The sequence below is a fragment of the Gordionus sp. m RMFG-2023 genome, chromosome 4 (assembly GCF_954871325.1).
Source record: "Gordionus sp. m RMFG-2023 chromosome 4, tfGorSpeb1-WG-v2, whole genome shotgun sequence".
Taxonomy (NCBI): Eukaryota; Metazoa; Nematomorpha; class Gordioida; order Chordodea; family Parachordodidae; genus Gordionus; species Gordionus sp. m RMFG-2023.
In genome coordinates, this window is record NC_088778.1 from 15,177,827 (window position 1) to 15,204,188 (window position 26,362).

Below are 26,362 nucleotides of genomic sequence, written 5' to 3' on the forward strand. Positions count from 1 at the left end.
CTAAATTATGGTCAACTATTGATAGACGTAAATGGGATTAATAAAAAAGTAGTAAACCTATCACTATCAAATTAATTACATATATTTTATTTTTTTAAAGATTTGAACATATATATGAAGATCAATATGTTCTTTCTGCAATTATACATCCAATATTCAAGCTTCAATGGCCATGGATAAAACTTACTCAGAAGAACGAACGTATAAAAAATAACTTATAATTGGAAAAATTAATTGAAAACCCTAGAAATGATAATGTAAGAACTGTTAATTTCGAAGTATCCTTTTTTTGACGAAGAAGTAGATGGATTGGAGGAGGATAACATATCTCAATTTTTTGAAGCAAAGGACAAAACAATAAATGTTTTTAATAAATTCCTGACGTTAAAAGAGTTGTTTATTAAGTATAATACCGCAATCCCCTTATCTGCTCGGGTAGAGCGCGTTTTTAATATAGCAAATGCTGTATTAACTGCCAAGCGTTCCTGTCTATCAGATAAAAAATTTTAAAACTATTGTTAGTAAAAAGAAATAAGAAAATTTTTTTATAAATAAAAATGTCTTTTTATTCGCTATATTTTATTTATTTATAATTATATTATCAAAATAAACTATATTATTTTTTAACATATATTAAATTTAATTTTAAAAAAAAATCATAAAATTTTGAATGAACATGAACGCATTCCTTTTTTTTGAAAGTTAACGTGAACGCGTTCGATTTTTGTAATGTTAATATAAATAAAACCTTTATAATATAAAAATATGATTTTGTTCCCAGTACTTTCTAAAAAATGAAAATCAAAGGAGCGGCGGCTATGGTGGCACTTCATTACTTGGAGCGGGATTCTTTTAAAAATTTAGTAGCGGTAGCGGGAGCTAGCTCCTTTTAAAAAAGAAGTGTTAACAACTCTGAAAAATTAAAAAATGTTATTTTCTTTGCATATTTCTAATACATTTATATGTAAAAAGGTTTGAACCGGGTTTTAAAGGTCAAACCGAACAGTTATTATTTTTACGAACCAAATCTGAATCAAATCGATATGCATTACGGTTTGAATCCCTGAAATATTTCATATTCATTTTCATATCATATTTCGTTGTAATAAATAAATAGATAAACATCATTTATTTATCAAAGTTATTGGTGAATATTTAAATTTGATGCATAATATTTAAATAGAGAATAAAATAAATATACCTTGAATTTAATATTTTCCCTTATGTGATTTTATAAAATGTCGAGACACAGGCTTGGCTGGGCATATATCTAAAATTTGCGTACGGGCTTTGAGTGGATGGGAAAAAAATTAATCTTTGGTCTCTAGTAGAGATAGTATATTTTTTGCATAACATATATTATTATGTATTTTTAAAATAGTGTACATGCATTGGTATGAATCAGTTTGCAATGGATTTTTTAAACATTTATTCTGTCTTTTGCTCGAACAAACAGAAGAGTGGGTGGGGCGGCCGTTCTGGGTAGAATCGTACAAGTTGGTCAAAAGCCCGGCGGAAATTTGGCCCCCAACATTTAAAAATCATCCGGGCTGGCAGGCTTGAATATTAAAAAATAAAAATTGCATAGAAAATGATATTTTCCAATTGTTTTATTATAATAAATTGATGATTATAATTTATCTGTGATTTTACTTCAATATTTATAAAATTGTTTTTAATATATATATTTTAATAAAATTTCAAGCCGGGATCGGGCCTATAATAAAATAATTGGTACCTGGTCTTGTTAAATATAAATTTCGGACCGGGTTTAAAATTGATAAACATTTCGGGCCAAGCTCAGGCCGATAAAAAATGAATTTGTAGGTCTATATCTTTGGACATCAAAATTTTGTTTCTATGTATTATAATTAAAAGTGAATTGCAAATTTAAAGAAAATATTATTTATAAATTGCGCTTAATTATCTAATTAAGCCGGTAATTACAAATTATTCGAATTCATTATAATATATTGCATAAACATTACCTAATTAATATTTTAAGATGCTTCACGAATTCCATTATAAAGATGACGAACCTAGATCCTTATTTTATCATTTAAAGGAAAATTTTTAATAAAGAGCGTATAATTCACAAATTCCATGCTTACTTAAAAATTATTTGCAATGTGGTCGCTTCTGGAGGCCATTTTTAAATTTTAACACAAAGAATCCTCTGCAACTGAATTCTTGTCATATTTTTAAGTATTTTAATTAGATATTATTTTTTGAACAACGAAGAGAGATTTCATATATAAAATAGTATATATAATATCAGAGATCAGCTGGGATCTCGGTTTTTTTCACCTTAAGTGTTTTAAAGCCAAATTGTAAATATGAATAGTTCGTATTTTTTTAAAGCAGGCCTGGATTTTTAAATTCAGGTTCCAGTCGGAGTGTACATGTCTCTATATTAATATTAGATTTTGCATATGGCCAAATAACTTAAACTCCGATCCACAATTTTTAAATAGTCTGATTCTTTCCACAATAATATTCGATTTACTTTCAAATTGAAATAGACAATTCTTTGTATAAATTCTAATTTTATTTTATATTCTACGACTTTATTATTAACTATATTCCAATTTGAGGGAAATTTAAACAATAATTCTCCAAGGGGTCTACTTTGATTCACCTACCCATAAAATTTAGATATTTGATATCAAATTTCCTTATAAAAATATTAACTAATGTTAACAGCAATATCAACAACCTTATACTTAACAGAAGTAAAACAGAAATATTTTTAAACAGCAGGTCATCAACCTAAGCAGGATAGAAAAACAAAATCAACCAATAAATAATTCTACTTAGCTCTCCAATAAACAATAAAATATTTTCCGAAGAATTCTTTAATTAAATTTTCCATATTTTTTACAGCATGGAAATCATTTTATCTCATTTACCCGCGCATCAATCTATATTTTTAATAATGTTTATATATCCTAAAAAATTTGCATATATTCTAATCTTCGTATTTATTTTGAAACATAAATTTCTTGAAAAAATTTGATCACACATTCAAAACCTAATTAGCTTCTTTAAATTGGTACTCTCACCGTTATCATTAAAATCTGATGGTCTCGACTTCTTTCTCCTCAACTGCACTATCTTTTTCTTATCTTTAAGTTTAATAAGCAATTCAATAATGTTAGGGGCTATTAACATCTGGCTCCGAACACTTTATCCTGTAATCATAACACACAAAAAACCTCTGCCATCGATAAGTTTTATTCAGTCACATTTTCTAACCAATCAATGAAGGAGAAAACCATTAAGAGTCGCCATTGGCTGATTAGATTGTGATATTATTCAACCACACCCTTGTGTCAAATAGAATACTTGATATTGTTTTATCTGTTTTTACAGAGGAGGGCCTAACACCATATGGTTTTACTATAATTTTCTGCAAGTCAATAAAATCTTTAATATTGGATGTTAAGTGCCTGCCTTCATTCCTTTCAAATATCAAGTCTTCAATGAGACAAAAAAATTAACCAATATAAAAATCCTAATAATTTAATGGCCATTTTTCGCCAATTACTTTTAAATTTTAAAAACCGCAGGCTTGGAAATTAAACACTTTACATATGAGGTCACGAATTTTTTTTTTTATATTAGACAAAAAATTTTACTTTTTAGATATAATCATGGTTCCTTCTTGGGAACACAATGTATAGAGTTTTTATTTTCTTAGTTTATTTAATATGTTGTTATGGTCTGTGGTAAGGAATTTAGTCATCACCGTGCTTCCGAATTGAATTTTATTCCACTTAATTGAAGTGGTAACTGGTAATGTGTGAAACTGAAACATAACATTATTGCATTTTCATTTTTTTAATATTATAAAACACAAAAAAAACGCTTACCCAATTTGTACGATTCCATTTAAAATAAAATTTGAAGAAGAAAAAACACAAACGCTTCAATTTAACTACACTATTATACTTAATTTTCTTTTATTTAATAAAAGATTTACTCATTCATATTGATCGATTAAAATAAAAATTTTAAAGTAATTTTATATTTTAATCGTATTTTAAATAACATCATGTAGGTTCCACGTCATTACTGAGAATGTATTTTACAGATAAACTTTTATAGAGAAAACAAAAATAGAGAATGAACTTATAGAGAAAACAATTATAGAGAATGTCGTTTATAGAGAATAGAGAATAATTTTACAGAGAATATTTTACAGAGAATGATTTTATAGAGAATGATTTTACAGAGAATGATTTTATAGAGAATGATTTTATAGAGAATGTATTTTATAGAGATTTATTTTATAATGAATGTATTTTATAGAATTATTTTATAAAGAATGTATTCTATAGGGAATTATTTTATAAAGAATATTATTTTATAGAGAATTATTTTATAAAGAATTTTATTTAAGAAAATGATTATTTTATAAAAAATGTTATATTAGAATTACCTTATATAAGCGATTGAATTATTACAATCGGTACAGAAAATTATTTGTTTATCTTTGCACAAGGTTTTCGATTATTAAATGAATTAATGGTAGAACAAAATTTTGGCATGATTTGTAAGGAATTTTACGAAATCTATTTTTAAAGATAAGTACAAAATAAAATAAATAGTGTTGTTAAAAGTTACTTTGGCAATGTAATGTAACTAGTTAAGTTAGTAAGTTAAATTTGGGAAAATATAACAAGTTACAGTTAATAGTTTTTTTTAAATATAACTAGTCATTAGTTACAATTGTTTTTAGTGGATAGTAGATTCATAGCTAGCCGGATCGATTAAATTACGTAATCGAATATATTTATATTAATATAAACTCATTGGCTAAGATTTAAATCATATAGGAAAAGATTGTAAAAAATTTTTATAAATTTAAATTTATAATTTAATTATATTTATTTAAATTAAGTAACTAATTACTTTTGGCAGTTACTTTCTAAAAAATATAGCCAGCTACAGTTACGATTTTGTAAATGTAACTAGTTATAGATATTTTTAGCAAAAGTGTAGCTAGTTAATGGTAACCATTTAATTTTACAAAACTAATGTAGAGATTTTCATTTATAAGCTTTTTTTACCTTCAGCAAAATTTATTTTAGTTCTTACTTATATTATTATTCTTCCTAAAAATTTTATATTATAGATGGGACACACCGATAATCCATTCTTAAGTTAAAAGTTATTTGTCACTAGAACCAAATTTTGACATGATTTGTAAGGAATTTTACGAAATTTATTTTTAAAGATAAGAATGCAAAATAAAATATATAGTGTTGTTAAAAGTTACTTTGGCAATGTGATTTAAAGAATATGTTTAATACTATTTGTATATGAAGTTTTTATAAGATAAACCTTGATAATATACTAAGAGCTTAGCAATATTCATTTCGAAATATCAAATAAATTTTTATTCATAAAAAATCCAAATAAACATTGTATAAATAATATACAAAATACAATTATATGATTAAATTAAAAATTTAAATTATGGGATAAAGCCACAGCATGGTTCTTGAATAAAAATCTTCAACAATTAGAAAAATCCTTTTGGATCTTTCGCGTTATTCTTTCTTTGACAGTGGAGCCAATAGTCCTAAAGAATATTGTTCCAATTTGTAACAATTCAGGCTATCTTCGTCTTTGAGGGCTAAAAATTAAAATATAATATAATTACTAACTCTTTATAAATTTCCAGATCGTTGGATGATGGGAACTTATATGAGACGATAAACTTCGATGCCAGCCCTCTACTGAATTATTTGTATTCGGTTAACGAGATAATGTCGATTCGTAGCAATTCCATAGAGAAATGCTAAATATTGATTTGGACAAAATAGCAGCGATTTCTACGCATCAAGAATACGACTTATTATTATCTTATTTGTTTAGATAGACGCTGGCTATCGTCTTATAAAGCTATTGTAAATTTTTCCAACTTTATGATGCCTTGAGGGCAGCTTTAACAAATTTAAAGGATTCTGAAGATACTGCCACTTCCACTATGGCTAGTGCTATAGTCTTTAGAATAGAAAATTTTTATCTTATTTTATCACTTTTTGTTGATAACAAGTTTTGCTTGTACAAAATTTCAAACCATTTCGAAGGGTATATTCAATAAATCAAATTTAATTGGCAAAAGATTGCCTGATTAATTTGGCAAGTATAATTTAAATTGTCTTTAATTATTTTTTATTCCTAATAGATAATAACACTCAATTTTTGGATGTTTTTTAAAAAGCACAAGATTTTATGAAGGAGAGAAATCTAATTTTATCATTGAAATTTTATTTAGTTAAACAACTTCATGTCTAGCCGACCTGGGCCGGGCCTGGATTTTTAAAAAATTTTCTTAATGGGCTTGGGCTAGGTTTGGGTCTAAAATTATTAAATTTAAATTTAGATTATTTAAAACAGTTGCTAATTTAAAGAAATATTGCCTTTTTTCTTCTTATAATAATAAATTGATTTGGGAAATTTTTTGAAACTTATCATGGGCTTGGGCCGGGTTTGGGAATTTTTTTAACATTAGATATGGGTAGGGCTGGGAACCAATAGTAAAAACCCAATATTAACAAAATATTGTATTGGTATTGGTATTGGGTCTAAAATATTGGTATTGGTTTAAACAATATTTTCTATTTCTTGTATTGGTATTGCTATTGGTATTGGTTTATATTGGTAACTATTGGTTTATATTGGTATTGGTTTAAATTCAAATTACTAATTAAAAGAATAGAAATAGTGATTATAAAACCCTTAATTTCTAATTTTAAATAAACATGGGAAAAAAAATCATGATACCATAAAATCAGGGCTAAGAACCAACTCTCAAAATTTTACTGAATTCAAATTCTTTTTTTAAACTAGGAATTTATTAGGTGATGTGAATATAAAAAATTTTGATTTATTCTTGTATTTTTTGTATCAACAATAATAAACGTATTGATTTTGAACCATTTTATTTATCACAAAGAACATAGCAAAATAAGTAAACTAAAAATGTAACATAACTGTCTATTTATACAAAATATAATGCAAAATAATGATATAATTTTAATATAAGAAGAGGAAATAATTTTATGTATTTAAGAAGAATCTTGCATGCGCATCTAACTTTTTAGGCACAAGCAAGCTTGTATAGTATGCTCATCTAGTGAACAACGTTGGTCTGTTATAACATACCGTCCTTCTGAAAAAGCCCTTTCAGAGCTAGATGAGGTGGCCGGAATTGCTAGATAATCTCTGGCAATTTTTGATTATTTATTTTATAAATATTGTATTCATTAGTAAGATATCCAATAAGAGTTTCCATATTATTATGCTTTAATAAATGACTTGATAGTTTAAATCTTGGGCCAATCATTGTTGAAATAATAAAGAGGTGTTTATTATAATTATAGTATTTATTAAGTTTTGTTAAGGCAGCTAAAGAAGCTATTTTAAAATAGCATTAGGATATAACTCTCCACATGCTCAAAAATACTGGAATATAAAGAAATAATTGTTGAAATTGTTGGAGTATTAGCACATGAGGCCATCTCTGTAGAAAAATTAAATGGTTCCAGAAATTCTCGGTATATTTCTATATTATTCCAGGCTAAGGCACTAATATAATTTTCTTGATTGGTATTTTGTAAATGATTGGTATATGTTGTCAAATAGGGTTTGAGCAATATTGCTCTTTCAAGCATTTGGTATGTTGAATTCCAACGTGTTGGTATATCCAAAATTTGAGGAAATTTTAAGTGTGGATTTTTTTCAAGATATATTTTTTCGAGTTTATTAAATTTAGATATAGAAAGTTTAAAAATTTTTAAAAAATTTCTTATTTTTTTTAAAGTTGTATTCAAGGGTTCCAATGCAGCCATGACAGCCAAATGTATAATATGGCAAAAGCATTTGCACACACACATTATCAAAATTATCTTTTTGTTTTAAAATTTTTAGAATTGCTAAATTATTAATTGCATTGTCTAATGTAATGCAAAAAAAATCAATTTCAAATTTTACTTTTAATACAGAATTAAAAATATTAATAGAAGTGCTGATTTAAAAGGAATAAACAAAAAATACAATCAGAAATTTTTAAACATAATTATACATGTTTTTTAGGTACATTTTTACTATAAGCTCTTTTTAGAGCCATCGATATTTTTAAATTTACATTTTATATTGTATTGTATTTTTTATAATTACAAATTGTATCAAAATCTAATAAATGATTATTTAATTTAAAATCATTATCAATATAATGAATTGTTATGCCCATAAAGGGTATTTTATTTGGAGAGGACCAAATGTTTATTGTTATGGAAAATTTAGATGTAATGTTAGAAAGTACAGATTTTAAATTGATAAAAGAACTATGATAATGTTTCATAATTTCTATTTTTAGTGTTTTTCTAGAAACTAATGTTAGTGAAGGGTTACAATATGCTATTAAATTTTTAAAAGTGATATCCTCAACTATTGAAAAGGCTAAATTATTTTGAATGAAAAAGTTTATAATTAAATTATTTAAATTAGCTTTATTATTTATATTATTAAGTAAAAATGATTTTATTGTCTTAATTTTTTTACTGCCAATATTTATTTGCTCACATTTCTTATATAATGTTGGGTGGATGGATTTAAGATGTGTCCATAATCCTGAGGTTCCAAAATTGGGAAGTGATATTTTTTTTTTACATTTATTACAAATTGCTTTTTTTTTATTATCACAAGTAGTATAAAATTCCCAGATTTTTGCTGAATTTCGTCTTTTATTAGATATTGATAATTCTTCTTGTTCCTTATCGCTATTATTATTAGTACCAACAGCATCTATATTTATTAACTCTATTTGGTCTTCATTTATTATAATATCCTAAATAAATAGATAAAATTGATAGATATCATGTAAAAAATTTACTTCCATAATAAAAATAAACTATAATTATAAATAACAGAAATATTGATATCACAGTAGTATTTGGAAGAAATAACAGATGTAATCAGTTTTTGCAATGAAAGTAAAAAAAATACCACGATATAATTATCCACGATAAACCCAAATAATTATGATATTTTTAATATTGGTATTGGTATTGGTTAAAATTGTATTTAAACAATATATCAAAACCAATATATTTAGGTAATTGGTATTGGTATTGGTTGTAAAAGCAATACCAATATTTAAATATATATTGGTTTATATTGGTATTAGTATTGTAAACCAATATTATATTGGTATTGGTCCCACCCCTAGATATGGGCCGAATCGGGCTAGGGCCTAAAAAAAATTTTCCTACGGGGTTGCAGGCTTAATCAAAAAATTAAGGCCCATGAAGGTATCTGCAATAAATAATAATATAATTATAAATTCCTTCGCTTTCTCTTCCCCCAATTTATCTAAATTATTAATTTAAAAATAATATTTTTTTGCAATAAAAATTATTTTTAAAATTTATGGGTGTCAAAAAATAACTGCCAATTATTTCGAGGGAGGGGGGGGGGGTACTTTTCAGGGGGGTATTTTGCTTCCATCCCTCAGAAAGTGTAGGGGCCACTGCATGTGTCCCATCTAGAATTTAAAATTTTTAAGGAAAATAATAATATAAGTAAGAACTAAAATAAATTTTGCTGAAGATAAAAAAAGCTTATAAATGAAAATCTTTACATTAGTGTTGTCAAATTAACTAGCTACACTTTTGCTAAAAAATAAATATAACTAGTTGCATACAAAATCGTAACTGTAGCTGGCTACATTTTTTAGAAAGTAACTGCCATAAGTAACTAGTTACTTAATTTATATATATATATTTCAATAAATATAATTAAATAATAAATTTAAATTTGTAAAATTTTTTTACATTCTTTTACTATATGATTTAAATATGAGCCAATAAATTTATATTAATTATATTCGATTTAACGTAATATAATCGATTAACCCTGAATCTACTATCCACTAAAAATAATTGTAACTAATGACTAGTTATATTTAAAAAAAGAAAACTATTAACTGTAACTTGTTATATTTTCCCAAATTTAACTTACTAACTTAACTAGTTGCATTACATTGCCAAAGTAACTTTTAACAACACTATCTATTTTATTTTGTACTTATCTTTAAAAATAAATTTCGTAAAATTCCTTACAAATCATGTTAAAATTTTATTTTACCATTAATTCATTTAATAATCGAAAAACTTGGCTTATATAAGGTAATTCTAATATTTAAAATTATGTCAAATAAAATAACTTTTTTTTTCTATGACTATATAACATTTTTTTATAAAATAATTCTCTATAAAATACATTCTTTATAAAATCATTCTCTGTAAAATCATTCTCTATAAAATTATTCTCTACAAACTCATTCTCTATAAAATTATTCCCTGTAAAATCATTCTCTATAAAATTATTCTCTATAAAATCATTCTCTATAAAATTATTCTTTGTAAAATCATTCTCTATAAAATCATTCTCTATAAAATCATTCTCTATAAAATCATTCTCTATAAAATCATTCTCTATAAAATCATTCTCTATAAAATCATTCTCTATAAAATCATTCTCTATAAAATCATTCTCTATAAAATCATTCTCTATAAAATCATTCTCTATAAAATCAATCTCTATAAAATCATTCTCTATAAAATCATCCTCTGTAAAATTATTCTCTATATACGACATTCTCTATAATTGTTTTCTCTATAAAAAATTCTCTGTAAAATACATTCTCTATAAAATAATTCTCTATAAGCGACACTCTTTATAATTGTTTTCTATGTAAAAGTTTCACTATAATTGTTTTTTCTGTAATAATTTCTCTGCAATGACGCGATACCCATCAGGTAATAAATAAATTTAAACGCAGCATTTTATTCATATAACCGTAATAGGGGCATTTTAAATGTAAACTTAAATTACAATAATAGATAAATGGGGTTTTAATTGGATTAGCTTAGAACAGGACCTAAATTTGCTAAATTGGTTTTGTAAGAAATTTTTTAAATTCAAACAAGAGAGAGCAGGGGAAAATTTTATAATAAATTTAATCGATTTGTATTTGGTATTTCTTTTTCTCATAATATTTTACATTTTAGTGTATTTATTAAACCTTTTTAACCTAATTCTTTATCCATTGCATTGATTCTAATATTTATATATTTTTCTTTTAATTTTAACTTATATTCGGCTTATGATGTGATTCTCTTTGTGCATTGATTCGAAATGTTTATTATTGGAAATATATTTTAAATAAATTTGTATGATGTGTAAGGTGATATGTTTTTATGAATAAAGACGCGTCTAGAGGCCTCACGTGAGGATTCTAAACTTCTCAGAATAAAATATCCACGAGAATCATTTTTATATTCAATATCTTTGATTTAAAGAAATGTATTCTAGCATGTGTTAGAGTCCTCAATGAATTATAAATTTTATACCATTTCGTCATAAACCTTTGAGTACCTTTTTAATTTTTATAAAATATCTAGGATATTGAAAGATATGCAGCAAGTAACAACATATAGCAACTTATTTAAAAACGTTCAAATTTTATTTTTCAATATAAGCCAACCCCAAATCAAATCTGTTATTTGGTGGGGTCATACAAATGCATTGCAAGGTAGGTAATTTTTAAATTTTTTACTCTAAATAAATTGATATATCAAATTGAGAACTTAGGACAAAGAAATAAAGAAAGAAATAGTTTGAGGCCCTCAGTTCTAACCTTTTATTTTCAGCTATCACTCCAATTTAAAATATAACAATCATATATATGTATATTTTATGTCAAAGTTTTAATAAAATATGAAAATGTTGGATTTATTTAGTTTTATATGCAACGATGCATGTTGCATGCATGAATCATAAATCTGTAAATAAATACACGGCAAAAATGGAGAAATTATTATGGTAGGTTCTTTACACATGCTGTAATACATTTCTGATAAAATCAAATTTTTTAAATTTAATTCGCCCTCGAAATTTATTTAATTGGGAGATTCATACAGATCCTCGTATATTCCGAATAAATTTACCACATATATGCCGAGTAGATAATAGGACTAAAATTATAAAAATATGGATTTTTTTTTGGCAATGAAAATATTAAAGCAAACAATTATTTTAGGAAAAATAAAAATTCTCAAACATTCTTAAAAATAGTTCTCAGATTCTGCTAAGAAAATTTAAACCCATAATTTTATATGCTAATATTCCATTTTATTTTGTTAGATCATAAATGTTTACCATTTCAACCATTCACTTGTCCTGATTCTGAAGTTTGCTTACCGTTACAATATTTATGCGATGATAATTCTGACTGCCCAGATGGTTATGACGAAGATTCAAAATTGTGTACAGCAGGTGTAAATTTAAAAATATTCGTGAATAATATTATTATTATCTCAAGTGCTACATAGCCTAATCCTTGATTAGTATAATATATCAATAAATCATCCTTAATGCTAATTGAGTTGTTATTCAGTTATAAATAAAATATAATTTTTTTTACTTATTATAAAAATATTTTTTAAGTGAAATTTTATATAGAAAACAATTTTAATAAGAAAATGTATTTTTAATAGGGATTGATTTTATCAATGATAAATTTATTAACTCGAATGGTGATTCATTTAATAAAATGCATTTAAAAGTGTACATACATAGAAGTCATAAATTCTTTTATGGACTGCGCATTAACTAAATAACCTCTACTTAGAATTATTAAAAAAAATTTAAACAATGTATTAATAAATGATAAATATCATTTAGTTTACGTGCAGACTATAAAATGGCGTCTACCGTTGACTCCTACTTCTCCAATGATCGGCCCAAATTTTTGTCTGAAAATTTTTTATTTACAACATGAACCTTAAATAGAATTTTGTCAATTTTATCAAACATCTATTTAATTATAATCGAACTAATACCACAAGGATTTTAAAATTATATATTTATTTGATATGAGATTTATTCAAAAATCTAGATATTTATACTAAACTAATTAAAAATACTACTTTGTTGCTAAAGAATAAAATTGAGAATAAAAAATGTCTAAATATGGCCAAAAATATTAATTACACAAGGTAAAAATATATAAATTATATGAAAAAAAGTATTGTATAAGAAAATCTAAGAAATAATGCCAAGATAAATAAAATGTAGCGCTTAGTAAAAATGATTAAAAAATATATGTTTAAAATTTCTATAAATAAAATTTTTGGTCTAATTCACATCGAGCCTTTGGCCATTTCTTCATACATTTTTTATAGTTGGAAATGAGAGCCCATAACTACATACAATATAGAAAACTTAAAACAGAGGTAATATTTTTGCTAGCTAAATCCATAAAAAATAAAAATGTTTAATTATTTTAATATGGCCAGCTGATTTTATATTATTAATGCACCTATGAAAGTTATTTATAAGTATTGATTATTTTATTCAAACGTTCTAGCTTGGGTTAGTAATCATTTAAAATTGCCCTAGGTTTTATAGTAATTTTCAATTTATTAGCTAGATTTTTGGAAGAAGCAAATTTGTGTTGAAATACTTGTGTCGTATTAAATTAAACATATTAAATTTTCTAAAATATATTTTGCCTCGTTTAATGCTTGAATTATGATCAGATGTGTTGTTTGAAGATAACTGTACACAAGCGATCCCAAATAAATAATCAGAGACCTTCAGGCCCGGCCCTAAGCCTGGTATCCGGGCCGGGCCAGGCCTGGCCATATTTAAAATTTTTAAAATATACCCGGGCTGGGCCTGAAAAATTTTTTTTTAAAAAATACCCGGACCGGGCCGTAAAATTTTTTTAAAAAATTTATACAACATGAATTATTATATTCGAATTAGATATGGTTATAATGATTATATATAGTTATGATTAATATTTGGTTGATATTACGCAAGTCTTAAAATTTTGTTCATGGAAGGGGCAAAGGTGACATTTAGTATAGAAATTTCGAGGCTTGGTCAATATTTTTCTGACGAAAATATTGAGTTAGCCGTTTTTAAAAATCGGCTCAAAACGAGCCGTTTAGCAACATTAGCTAATATGCTTGCTTATTAAATGATAATATCGCCGAATTTAAAAAAAATTCCTAGCCAGGTCTAAAAAAATTTTTTTTTAATATCCGGACCTGCAGGTCTCTAATATTACTTTTAAATTGTTAATTTGAGTTTGCAGATATGTTTTATAACCGTAATTGATTTACATTTTATAAAAAAAGATATATTTTTTATTATATATAAAGCTCATGAGAAAATTATTTATATATATAAGAGATGCTGGCTCGACCCTAAGCTCGGCCCGGCCGTATTTTAAAATTTTAAAATATACCCGGGCCGGGCCTGAATTTTTTTTTTAAATCACGGGCCGGGCCTGAAAAATTTTTTAAAAAATTTATACAACATGAATTATTATATTCGTCAATTAGATATAGTTATAATGATTATATATAGTTATGATTAATATAATGTTGGGTGAAAGCTAACAATAACTAACACTCATAGTATCTATTACATAATATAAATAGTTTTCCTGCCATGAAATAAATAAGGAAAGGATAATAGGTAATATATACATTATTATATAATATATGTTATATTTTTTATTAATTAAAATATCAGTTTTATTTTTTTTATAAATACAATACAATTAATATAGTATATTCTTAAAATATTATTTAGACAAATTTTTTATAGTATCAATTTGTAATATACTAAATATCTGTTTAGAATAAAAAAAATAAAATATATATGTAATAATATGCTTCCTTATTAAATGATAATACTCGCCGAAAAATATGATAATACCGAATAGGTTAATTTTTTGTATATACCAGGTCGAATATAATTTTAAAAAATTCCTAGCTAGGCCTAAAAATTTTTTTTATTTAAATCCGGGCCGTGCTCAAAAATTTTTTTTTAAATATCCGGGCCGGGCCTAGCCGAGCCGTGCAAATGGTACCTCTGCAGGTCTCTGTAAATAATCATTACGAAGAAACCTTTATAAAAAAAAATAAAATGTATATCATTATAAAATAACTTTTGACCAATTTAATAATTTAACCTATATATTATAAAAAATTTATACATTTACATCGTGTAAAAATTTGAATTAAGGGGTGTCTTGTCCTAGAATCACATCTCGTAGTTAGGCTATTGAGGTACATATTTATAAATGAATCATCAATCTAGTTATATATATCTTTGGATTTTCTAAAGAATGTTTTTCAAGTATGAAAAATTATTACTACGCATTTTTTATTTTCTCTAGGTTATTTTTATTTTACTTTCTTATAATATGTAATATCTTTATAACGGTAATAGGAAAAAAAAACCCGAAAAAAACTCCTGGAAAAAAAACCCCTGGAAAAAAAATCCCCTGGAAAAAAATTCCCCTGGAAAAGAAATTCCGAAAAACAAATCCCTTGAGGAAAAACTACAGGAAAAAAAACCCATGGACAACCCCTGGAAATAACCTTAAAAATTTTTTAATTAAAATAGTATTTTTTTTGTCAAATTTGACGCTTATAAATAATACTTTATGAAATTCTCACATATAATCATAGTTGCAACGGATGAATCCTTAAATTTGCAAATACGACAGCATGGTATATATATAAAAATTTTGTTATATCTTTCTGCAATTATATCTGATTAAATAAACACTATTTTTATCACCGCTATTCCTGATCTTTTATATACACTACCGGCCATAAATTACTGCCCACCCTGCATTTTTACATAAAAAAATTTATAACTTAAAACTTTTTAACTTATTTGGGTAATAGCGAATTGATTAATTAATTTAAGATGTCTAGACATGTTTAGAATTAAAACCTCGGAATTTCTATAAATCTTTCTTTGAAATTTTAGCCTTTGAAAATAACATGTCAAAAATGACTAATTTGGTAAAATAGGGTTCCTTAGTTTTTTTCAGCAAAAATTTTAAGTTGCCCATTGTTTTTTGGAAGAAAGTCATTAATCACATTCTAATCTGCTTATTTATACCTTTTTTTAATTATTTTAAAAAAAATTCCTAGATTTTTTTTTGTTTTAAATCATTGTTTAAAGAAACTTTCAGTCTTTATATATATTTTAAAGAACATTCGACCAAAATGATTAAAAGAAAAGAAATTTCTATTCCAACTAAATGCAAAATAATTAATTTACACATAAGTGGTAAAAGTAATCGCCGAATTGCCAGAGAATTAACCCTAGCTCGACGAACAGTCGATTGTTTACTTAAAAGATTACGCAACAATAATACAATATCGAATCTAAAGAGGCCTGGAAGACCCCGCAAAACGACTTTAAGCGATGATAGGTATATAGCAAGTATTATTAAACACAATTGACGCCTTGTCGCTTCAGAGATAGCTGCGGAGATTAATCTGACTCGGGAAAACCCGATAAGTGTCACAATGTGAAAAGGCGCCCTAGGAGCTTTGAACTTTATGGTAAGGTAGCGGTCAAAAAGACACTTGAGCAAAAAAATAAACTCAAGCGATTAGACTGGGCATGAAAACATCAATTTTGGACATCTGCAACTGGTACCACGTCTTATGGAGTGATGAGTCAAAATTCAAAATCTTCGGTTCTAAAAGAAGGCAATATATCCGCCGCTCAGCTGGAGGGCGAATGAGCAATCACTGCATAATTCCTATAGTCAAATTTGGGGGAGGGTCTGTTATGGTGTGGGGGTGCTTTGGCGCCGGGGCAACGGTCGACATTGTCAAAATAAAGGAATCCTTAACAAGGTGGGATACCGGCAAATCTTTGAGGACCATGTGATTTCAGCAGGAAAGTGTTTGATCGGGAATAACTTTTTATTTCAACAAGATAATGACCCAAAGCATACATCCAGGCTGCAAAGATTATTTACAAAATCTACAACAACATGGTATTCTCGAGTTGATGAATTGACCATCCCAGTCTCCCGATTTCAATCCAATCAAACTTTTATGAGATCACCTTGATGACAAGCGCGAAAAATCCCACTAACCTCTCATTCGCACCTTTGGGAAGTATTGCAGAGAGAATGGAACAATATCACTTCGGAATATTTAAAAAATCTCATCGAAAGATTACCAAAAATTTTTGCAGCAATTAGTAAGAATAAAGGGGGTCATATTGATGAGACCAAAATTTGATCTTAATTAATTGCTATGTCTTTTATTTTTTGTATTTTTATGCAATAATATGTAAACTCATAAATAAATTCGATAAACCTCATATTGTGTGTTATTTGTTTTATTTTAAGAAAAATGCTAATAAAATGCAGGGTGGGCAATCATTTATGGCCGGTAGTGTATATACATTTCGAAAAGTCTGTTATGGGCGCACTCTAAGCTTCTTTAGTGGCCTAATGGATGGCTTGGCATTTTTTCCTTTACGTGATATGGGCAATGCATCCTGAGTTCGGTTACTCCGAGCAATGGTAAGGGTATTCTTGATTATTTCGATAAAATTTATATCAATGGAGTATCAAGGGACACAAGAATTTTTAATCCCAGACACGACGAATTGAGCATCGATTTCCTCCAGAAACTTGGAACGTGAATCAGAGCACTATCCGACGAAGAACGCACAAATAATCAATGCCGTTTTTCTAATCTGGTTGGGAATAAACACTCATCAATCTGGGTATTGATTAAGAAAATAAAATGCGATGTGGCTACAGATGAAAATAAACTTGAAAGATGGCGTGTTAGTTGGACACCGAAAACAAAATCAGAGTTATAATACCCAGATTCGATTAAAGAAACTTTGCGAAAAATACCGTGATGGGGCGAAGCCTTACAGATTTTATAAGAGCGATTTTCTTCAATATTCGATGTCAACCCATATAATTCATATTCTAAATTATTAAATTTATATATACATAATCATGATTTGCCAATAAAATAAATATATCTTATTACTAAATTTTGTCAAATTTAGTCTATTTAATATCGTAACTAAGGATGGATATTGTATTTATTATTATAGGAAATAATTTTTAAGAAAATAAGAAATACATGGGTTATTTTACTGGGGTATTTTTTCCTAGTACCAGTTTGAACATCAGCATTTTATTTTGTTTTGGCATTTTTTATGTAGGTTATATGAGTAATCTTTAAAAATGAATTAGAGCCTAAAAAAATTTAGCTTATTAATAAATTATATTTTTATAATATTTTTTTCTATACTAATTTGTCTATACCTTATAAATATGAGTTTATCTATTATAATCTAAATAAAAATATACCTACATTATTAGGTCTAATTAAATTCTGTAAATATGAAAAAAAAATTCCGGGGGTTTTATTTAGAGAGTTTTTCCAGGGGGTTTTTCCGTGGATTTTGTTTCCATCTCCTTTAAAATCTGAATAATTGGAAACATTAATTCTAAAATCTACACATGTGTTTAGTGCTTTATTAGTGCCTATAAGTACTTTAACCAATATAGTAACCAATATAGTAACCAATATAAATTAGAAAATTATTATAAACAAAACTATGGCCAACCTTACGATTAAATAGAGACTGAAAGCTTTTATCCAAAAAATTTAATTTAGTGCTTATTTTTTAATCCGTTTAGAGAAATAAACTTATCGGTAAAATATTAAAAAAATTCTAATATTATCAGATTGACAGAATGGAAAATATAGAAAAACTAAATATCTGGTTTGCGCTAATAATTAGTGCCAGAATAATATACTTATTAATACTCCAACCAATTTTATGAACCCCAAAATAGAAATCGAGTTGTATACAAAATGAAAATTATTACGTTATGCTTTAAACATAAAATGAGCCAAGCTTTTATAAATACGAATAAACTTATACCAAACTATTAAAGAGGTGGTGCTTAATTAGTACAATATATTGTTTTATTCTGTTTGGTAGATAGTTTAAAGGAAAAAAATTAGAAAAAAATTGGCATCATGCTAAAACGGAGAATATAGAAGTTTTTATCTGGTTTGCATTAATATTTAGTTCTTTCATAGTGATTCTCAATTTAATTGACATCGTTACCATAACTTATGAAAAGCTATTAGATTGTCCTTTTGTCAAATATTCTTATGCTTAGATCAGATTTAAATGTTTCCTATTCCAAATTTATCTCAATGCAAAATATAATACATTTAAGAATAAATAATAATTCCTTATTGATCTCTAAACCAGTCCTTCTTAGAGCTTCTCAATATTTAGAGTACTTTTACCCTTATAATATAAAGAAACTAGGTAAATTATTTGCAAGGTATATGGAGGTGTGAGGGGAGATTTGGGCGGGGGGGGGAGGTGTTGTTCATTAAAATATTTTGTAATTGTTTTCCTTGTAGAAGTTTATCTATAAAGACTGGTTACCATATTTATCGTGATTAAATAAAGGATAATTACGCCCACATAGTAGTACTACTGGATGTACATGTTAAGTCAATCAGGAATATAGACTAATCCGGACCCCCCCCACGGTAATTTGATATCTCTCAATTTTAAACCATTGAGGGAAATTTTTAATTTTAAACAATTTGATTTATCGGAACATAAAATTTTATCCCATGAACTTTGAACTAATCTTAATTCATATTATAGATTTTCATATAAATTAATACAGAAAAATATGGAGAAAATTGCCTTAAATTAATAGGGTATGTACTTTGTGCATGCTGGGATTCACTTTTGTAAAAAAAGATGGTTCAAATTAAAAATCGCTCACTGTAATTGGTTAAAAATTTAAAGATTAGGAATAGCCACGGAGAGGTGGGAGATTCTGGATTGCTCTTTATTCCAAATAAACTTACAGTAGTAAAACAATTAATTAGAGTTCCTCATATTCATTAATGCTTTTTTTTTATAAATGGCTTCAATGTTTTAATAAGTGTATATATAAATCACAACGAATGGTTATTATTTTATTTAAGTTAAACTTAATACAATCATAATATGTTATTTAAGTCGGTTACAGAATATATTGGGAGGTCTATATTTTGCGAGGTTCGATCTATTTATGACTAATGTTAACCTTTTTCTTACTTCAGATTTTTTTAAAATTTTATGTAATGTACACATTTATTGAAATTTAGCTAAAAGGCCACCTGTTAATGATATAGCTAGCTTTCTAAAAAAGATGGTTCTTGAAAATGGGAATGATTTTCTAATTAAACTATTTGGACCAAAGGCTATTGAAACCTTAGAGCCTCTAGGAGGAGTAGAACAACTTGCGGTTGCCTTATCAGGTAACAAATAAAATATTAGTAGAATATATTTATTTATTATACTAATATAAAAATTATTTTGTATTAATTTTTTGGTACAGATCCTCTTCCGCAAAATTTTTTCCTTAAAAAGCTTTATTGCAAGTAAATCGTAAAAAAAGAATTTAATTTTCGTAAATAATTGCGAAAATATCATCGTTGAGGAATTACTAAAATATAATTTAAAAAATGCATCAAAACCATTATAGCGAAAAACTTTACCGGCAATTATCTAACCCTAGTCATTTTTTATGACTTAATTTAGTTAAAATTTAACTGATAACTAGCTACTGAGCTACTGTGTTTTAAATTAATTAATTTCTAATGATTAAAGTAACGTCGATACTAACAGTGCTATTTTTTTTAAAAAAAAGAACGCATTCGTTTAACGATAACGAATAAAGGGTTTCTTTTTTTGAGTAATGATAATACAAAACGTTTCTTATTACTTTAGTTTTTTTTAAAAAATATGGAAAAAACATATTTTATTATATTATAAAACTACTTTTATTATTATTTTAAATTTTTAGTCATGATTGTTAATCTAATTAATATGAAATCAATATAGGTATATTAATTTTTATTCTTATTCTCTAATATTATAATTTATTTTAGAAAGAATTTTATGTCAATTGTACATATTTCTTTAGTTGAAGATGGTTTAACCTGCCCTGGCTCCAATATGAAACATTTTTTACACCAATGAAAAATGGTACAAAGTCTACATTCTACACTTTGTACAATTGTATTCCAACTCAAATATTCACTCAATTATGAAATAAACATGGTAGCATCGAAACTCTGAAGCCATTTTTATGAAAAAAATGAAAAGATATCTGATCAAACTTGTTATAAAATCAAAATAAAAGTAGTTGTGAACAATATTTCAACTGTATACCTTTTTGTCTTGCAACTTTGCATTAATAAGTGTCTTACAAACTTGAAATTATTTAACGCAATTTTGTTTTAATATTATAATAGTTTATAGGAGAGCAAGATATTCCAAATGTTCTAAAATGAAAGAGCCATAGCAACAGGTTCCATAACATGAAATCATATATATACATATCATATTTTTTAATTAACACTAACCATACAATATATATATGAACGACGTATCATTATCTGAAAATCTCTGCAATTCGGATTTATCACAAGATTCATCAAATTGATTAATCTCCTTAATGAGATTATTAATTTCACGGAGTTATAATGTTCAATAGATTATATACTATCAGTAATAATTCACCCTCCATTTAAATTGGATTGACCCTGGATAAAATTAGAGGTCGACGAAGAAAGAAAGCTTGAAGTTTTTTCCAGTTTGAGAAAAAATCTTGACAAAGAAAAACAGACTTGATTCCTTTTAAAAACAACACAAATAACAGTTTATTTTATGCTAAATATAAAAATATATTTTGATAAGTATATGAATGAAAATTCATTTTAAGATAATCTATTAAGCTTTTTTTTTAAAAAGTGTATTCCTTAATTTTTAATAAATTCACCCAATTAAAATGTTTATTTATTAAATATAATACAACCCTCCTATCCTCTGCGCCAGTTGAACGTGTGTTTAGCACTGAAGCTGTGTTGAGCATAAAGAGCTCTTCTTTATCTAATCAGAACTTTGAAAATTATTTATATTATATTTATCATAAAAGAATCTTATCTTATAATATAATTAATTTTGTATAATTTATATTGTATATATATATATATAGATTTTTTTTTATATATAATATTTAATTTTTTAAATAACGAGTAACGCGTTACTTTTTTGAATAGCTAGTAACGCGCGTTTCTTTTTTACAAGGTAACGATAACGCATTCTCTTTTCAGACAGGAGTAACACGTTTCTTTTTTGAAATAAGGTTTGCAGCGTTACTAATTTCACGCTATCATGGGCAGTCATTTCTCAGTGGATAATGCGTCATAAAATTGCGTTGTAAAGTAAATGTCATTATACAACGGTAATTTCTTCTCAATGACTCATTAATATCTACAACTTTTATGAACTTTTCTAAAATTATTAAAATATAAAGTTTTTAAAATAATATTAATAATTATACTTTATAATCAATTAGTTATAGGATGCGGTCCCAATATAAAATACCGAGTGAGACCGCGACTTTAATTCAAAGATTTGATGGAACTTAGTACTAACAAATTTTTTCCAAGATATAAAATAAGGAATTTAAATAGTTATAAAAAAAAATCTCTTTTGAAATTAATTAATGTTATTAATATGAATAAGAATAATATTTAAAATTATAAAATAAATATATTTTATCGTTTCGGATTGACAGATCGATGCTGAAAAACGGGAGTTGATTGATTATCTTCATTACTTACTAGACAGCAATGTTTTAATGAGAGAGAATTTTTTGAAGGCAACTCGTAGATTTGCCTCTTCAAATAATTATACACCCTATCACCTTTGTAGCTTACCGACTATTCACCTCTGAAGGATATACAACCCCTCCTCTTTCATATAGACAGTGCCAAACCCCGGCAGTTCTACAATCCCCTTTTTAAAAAATCACACTATTTAGTTTAATGATCATTTTGACAAATTTATTACTACCATACAATATATGGTCACCATGTCTGGCATTATCCTGATTTATATTGGGTTTACACAGTATTATAACCTAATTATCTGTGGCTATACTCTATCTGGCCTTAAAATATCAATACTAACTATTATATACTAACTTCCATAATAACCACAGTCAGGCGCGTAGGCAGCGAGGGGGGGGGCAATGGGACAACCCCCCCCCCCCAAGCCAAATAATGCAGATGCCAGATATATTTTCAAAAATATTATTGTTTATATTAATTTATATTTGTTAATATTACACATTCATCTACAGTTATTTTATCAATTAATTTCGATTTCAAGTTTTCCTTAACGTAATATTTACCTATTATTTTCAAATTTCTAGTGGCGTAATATTTATCTACCATTTTCATATTTCTAGTCAAATATTTCTTAGGGAGAAAAAAATTGCAAGTTATACAACGAGATGGAATCTCCGCCATCAAGCAGTGATGAAGTTAGAAGAGCCGATTAACTATTACTGAAATATCACAACTGAAAGAAATATTTCCTCAGAAGCAAGAAATTTATTGGATTCAATACTTATTCCAAATTTTTTTTCTCATTAGAATGTATTATTTAATTATATAACTATTTTATTTAATACTTTTCAAAACCATGACATTGACTTGATTAAGAAGATGAGAATAGCGGAGAGCATTTTATTAGAACTCAAGGAAATTAGGGCTAATGTTGATGAAAAATTTCATATTTTATATGTTATTGCTGAGTCAAAAGCAAAGATATACGTGTTTAATATTTGTCTCCCTCGACTTCAGCAAGGCAAGTTCGTCGTCAAAACATTAATATAGGATCATTAGTAGAGTATTATAAAACAAATATCCCCTCTCTTAGATATATTTATAACCCAAATAAATGAATGGTTTTTAATTCATCATACAGCACTTACCAATCTGCTGATATTACTTTCACAAAAACCTTTCAAACCTATTTCAGATGGTGATAGAAAAAAATAATATTTGTTAGATTTTTATCATGAAGATGTAAAAGTATCTTATGATGCCATATTAGCTGAATAACTATGTTTAAAAGATTATCTATGATATACCAAAAAATGCTATGGATAGTTTGCATAATTTCAAACACATGGGCCGAGCTCGGGTCTTATATTTAAAAAAAATTCGGGCTAGGTCGGGCTTTAGAAATTTTTTAAAATATATTTAGACTTATTAATTTTATATTAAATTTTTTTATGTAAAATAAAAATATTTGATTTTATTTATAGAACTAGACGCCATATAACATATGTCTATTATTTTGAATTATTATAAAAATTAATTTCTATATTTAAATAAAATCGGGCCATGCCAGGCCGGTAAATTTTTTTAAAATAGTTTTACTGACCCGGCCCGAAACCGAAATACTTTTTAAAAAAATTTGCCGGCCCGACCCGGTGCGAATTTATTTAAATATAGAAATTTATTTTTATAAGTACTCAAAATAAAAGATATATGTTATATGGAGTCTAGTTTCTATAAATAAAATCAAATATTTTTATTTTACATAAAAAATTCAACATAAAATTGATAAATTTAGATATATTTAACAAAATTTTCATGCCCCGACCCGACCCTGCCTGAATTTTTTTAAAAAAATATTATACCCGACCCAGCCCGAACCCGATTTTTTTAAAATATAGGCCTGAACCCGGCTAGAAGCTTGTTTGAGCCGGGCTGGGTACGGGCCTGGCCTACTTTTGCAGCTCTCTAATATATATATCAGCAACTCTTCCCATAAGTAAACTAATAAGAGAACATTCTCTTTTTTTAGTCGAATAACATAGCCATGCAAAGGTACCATTTGCAGGGCACGGCCCAGATTTTTTTTTCATATTTTTTTCGGCCCGGCCCGGGTTATATTTTTAGACCCGGCCCGGCTTTTTTTAAAAAAAATTCAGGCTCGACCCAGATATATTTAAAAAAATTAAAGTACGGTCCAGCCCGGGGGACGGGCCTGCAGGTTTCTGAAAAACATACCTAAGAAGTATAACTTCTGAAAGTAGATTGAATAGTTTGGATCTTTTGAATATTCATAGGCATTTGACGCCAAGCAAGGATGAGATAATTGAAAATTAGCTCAATCCCAACAAAGATTGGATTTTACATTGTAAATATATAACATACAAAATACAATTATTCCTAATAACTTTTTTGTGTATTAATTTATATTTCCAACATTTAAATTTTTTATACTTTATATATAAATTGCTCAAAAAATTCAAATTTCTATTTTGGGTCATTTAAGTGATTCATATGGTGGTTATATTCACTTTATATTTTATAATTCACATTTATTTTATACATATGCCGCCAGTTATATCCGTTTTATATTTTTTAATTCACATTTATTTTATAGTTTTTTATGTGCCAGTTTATATATATAATTTTTTTATATTTCACATTAATTTTAAATTGTGTATAGAAATAAATAGTTATTAGTCCTAATATGCTTTATATTTTTAAATAACAATAATATTTCTTAAAAAATTTCATTATTCCCCCAGACCAAATTCCTGCATAGGCGCCTGACCACAGTAACTTATAATAATAAACTATACAATACTTTATAATGGCCCTATGCTACACCATGAGCAGCACAGGCAATATCATAGCAAGCCAAAAATTCCTCTGGCTTTATCATATCTGGCAAAATCATTCACAACTATACCGCATCATGCCATAATTGCTCTAGGCTTGACCGCCTGGCCATTATCAATCGTTTCAAGAGTACTAATTGGTGCAAATCTATAAATAACTTTGACCAATAGTGCACTAAACTACGTCTCACTCACATCAGGGGGACTTTAAAATTAATACGACGCCTCGCCTAACTTAAATTTATATTTCAATGCCCGTCTATGTGTGGGTTGGGAGGGGGGATATATTTGTATAGGTGATAGGAATTAAAGGGAGAAAGGAGTAGAATAAAAATAAAGAATATTTGTAGATTTTAATGGTAAAATAATTGATAAAAAGACTCTAATTTATTAATAGATGAAAATGTATTTAATTGTGATTGTGACATTGTATTTTAATACAATTCTTAATAAAACTTTAATTTTATAATTTCATTTTACCGTAATACTTAAATAAAACTTAAATTTTATCATTTCGTTTTACTATTTTAATAGAAAAAAGGTACTATATAAAGTAAACATAAAATATATAATTAATATAACCAACCTAGCTTTGTTTATGTTATTTAGAGAGATAAACATCCACAGTCAAGTTACAATAAAAATATAATATATGAAACGAATAATAAAAGATTTAATTTTTATCACTAAAAAACCATTATTTTTAATATATATATATATTTTGATTAATTGTGTGTTCTGTATGTTTAATATATTATATTTATCAAAACAAATATATATTTTCCAGGAATTTGGTCTTGGGGGGGGGGGGGGGATATTAAATTTTTTTAAGAAATATTATTGTTTTTTAAAATAATCAAGCATAAATTTATTAGAACTAATAACTATTTCTAATACACAATT

At 26.5% G+C, this 26,362-nt stretch overlaps 1 protein-coding gene across 1 annotated transcript in view; it reads left to right on the plus strand.

The window, feature by feature from the left end:
* Positions 1–26,362, plus strand: part of LOC135928392 (IDLSRF-like peptide) — a 62,272-nt gene that overhangs the window by 23,901 nt on the left and 12,009 nt on the right. Inside the window, exons 2-3 of the mRNA XM_065464846.1 lie at positions 12,220–12,351; positions 20,070–20,222. Coding sequence (XP_065320918.1) covers positions 12,220–12,351; positions 20,070–20,222 — 285 coding nt within the window. The remainder of the gene's footprint in view (positions 1–12,219; positions 12,352–20,069; positions 20,223–26,362) is intronic.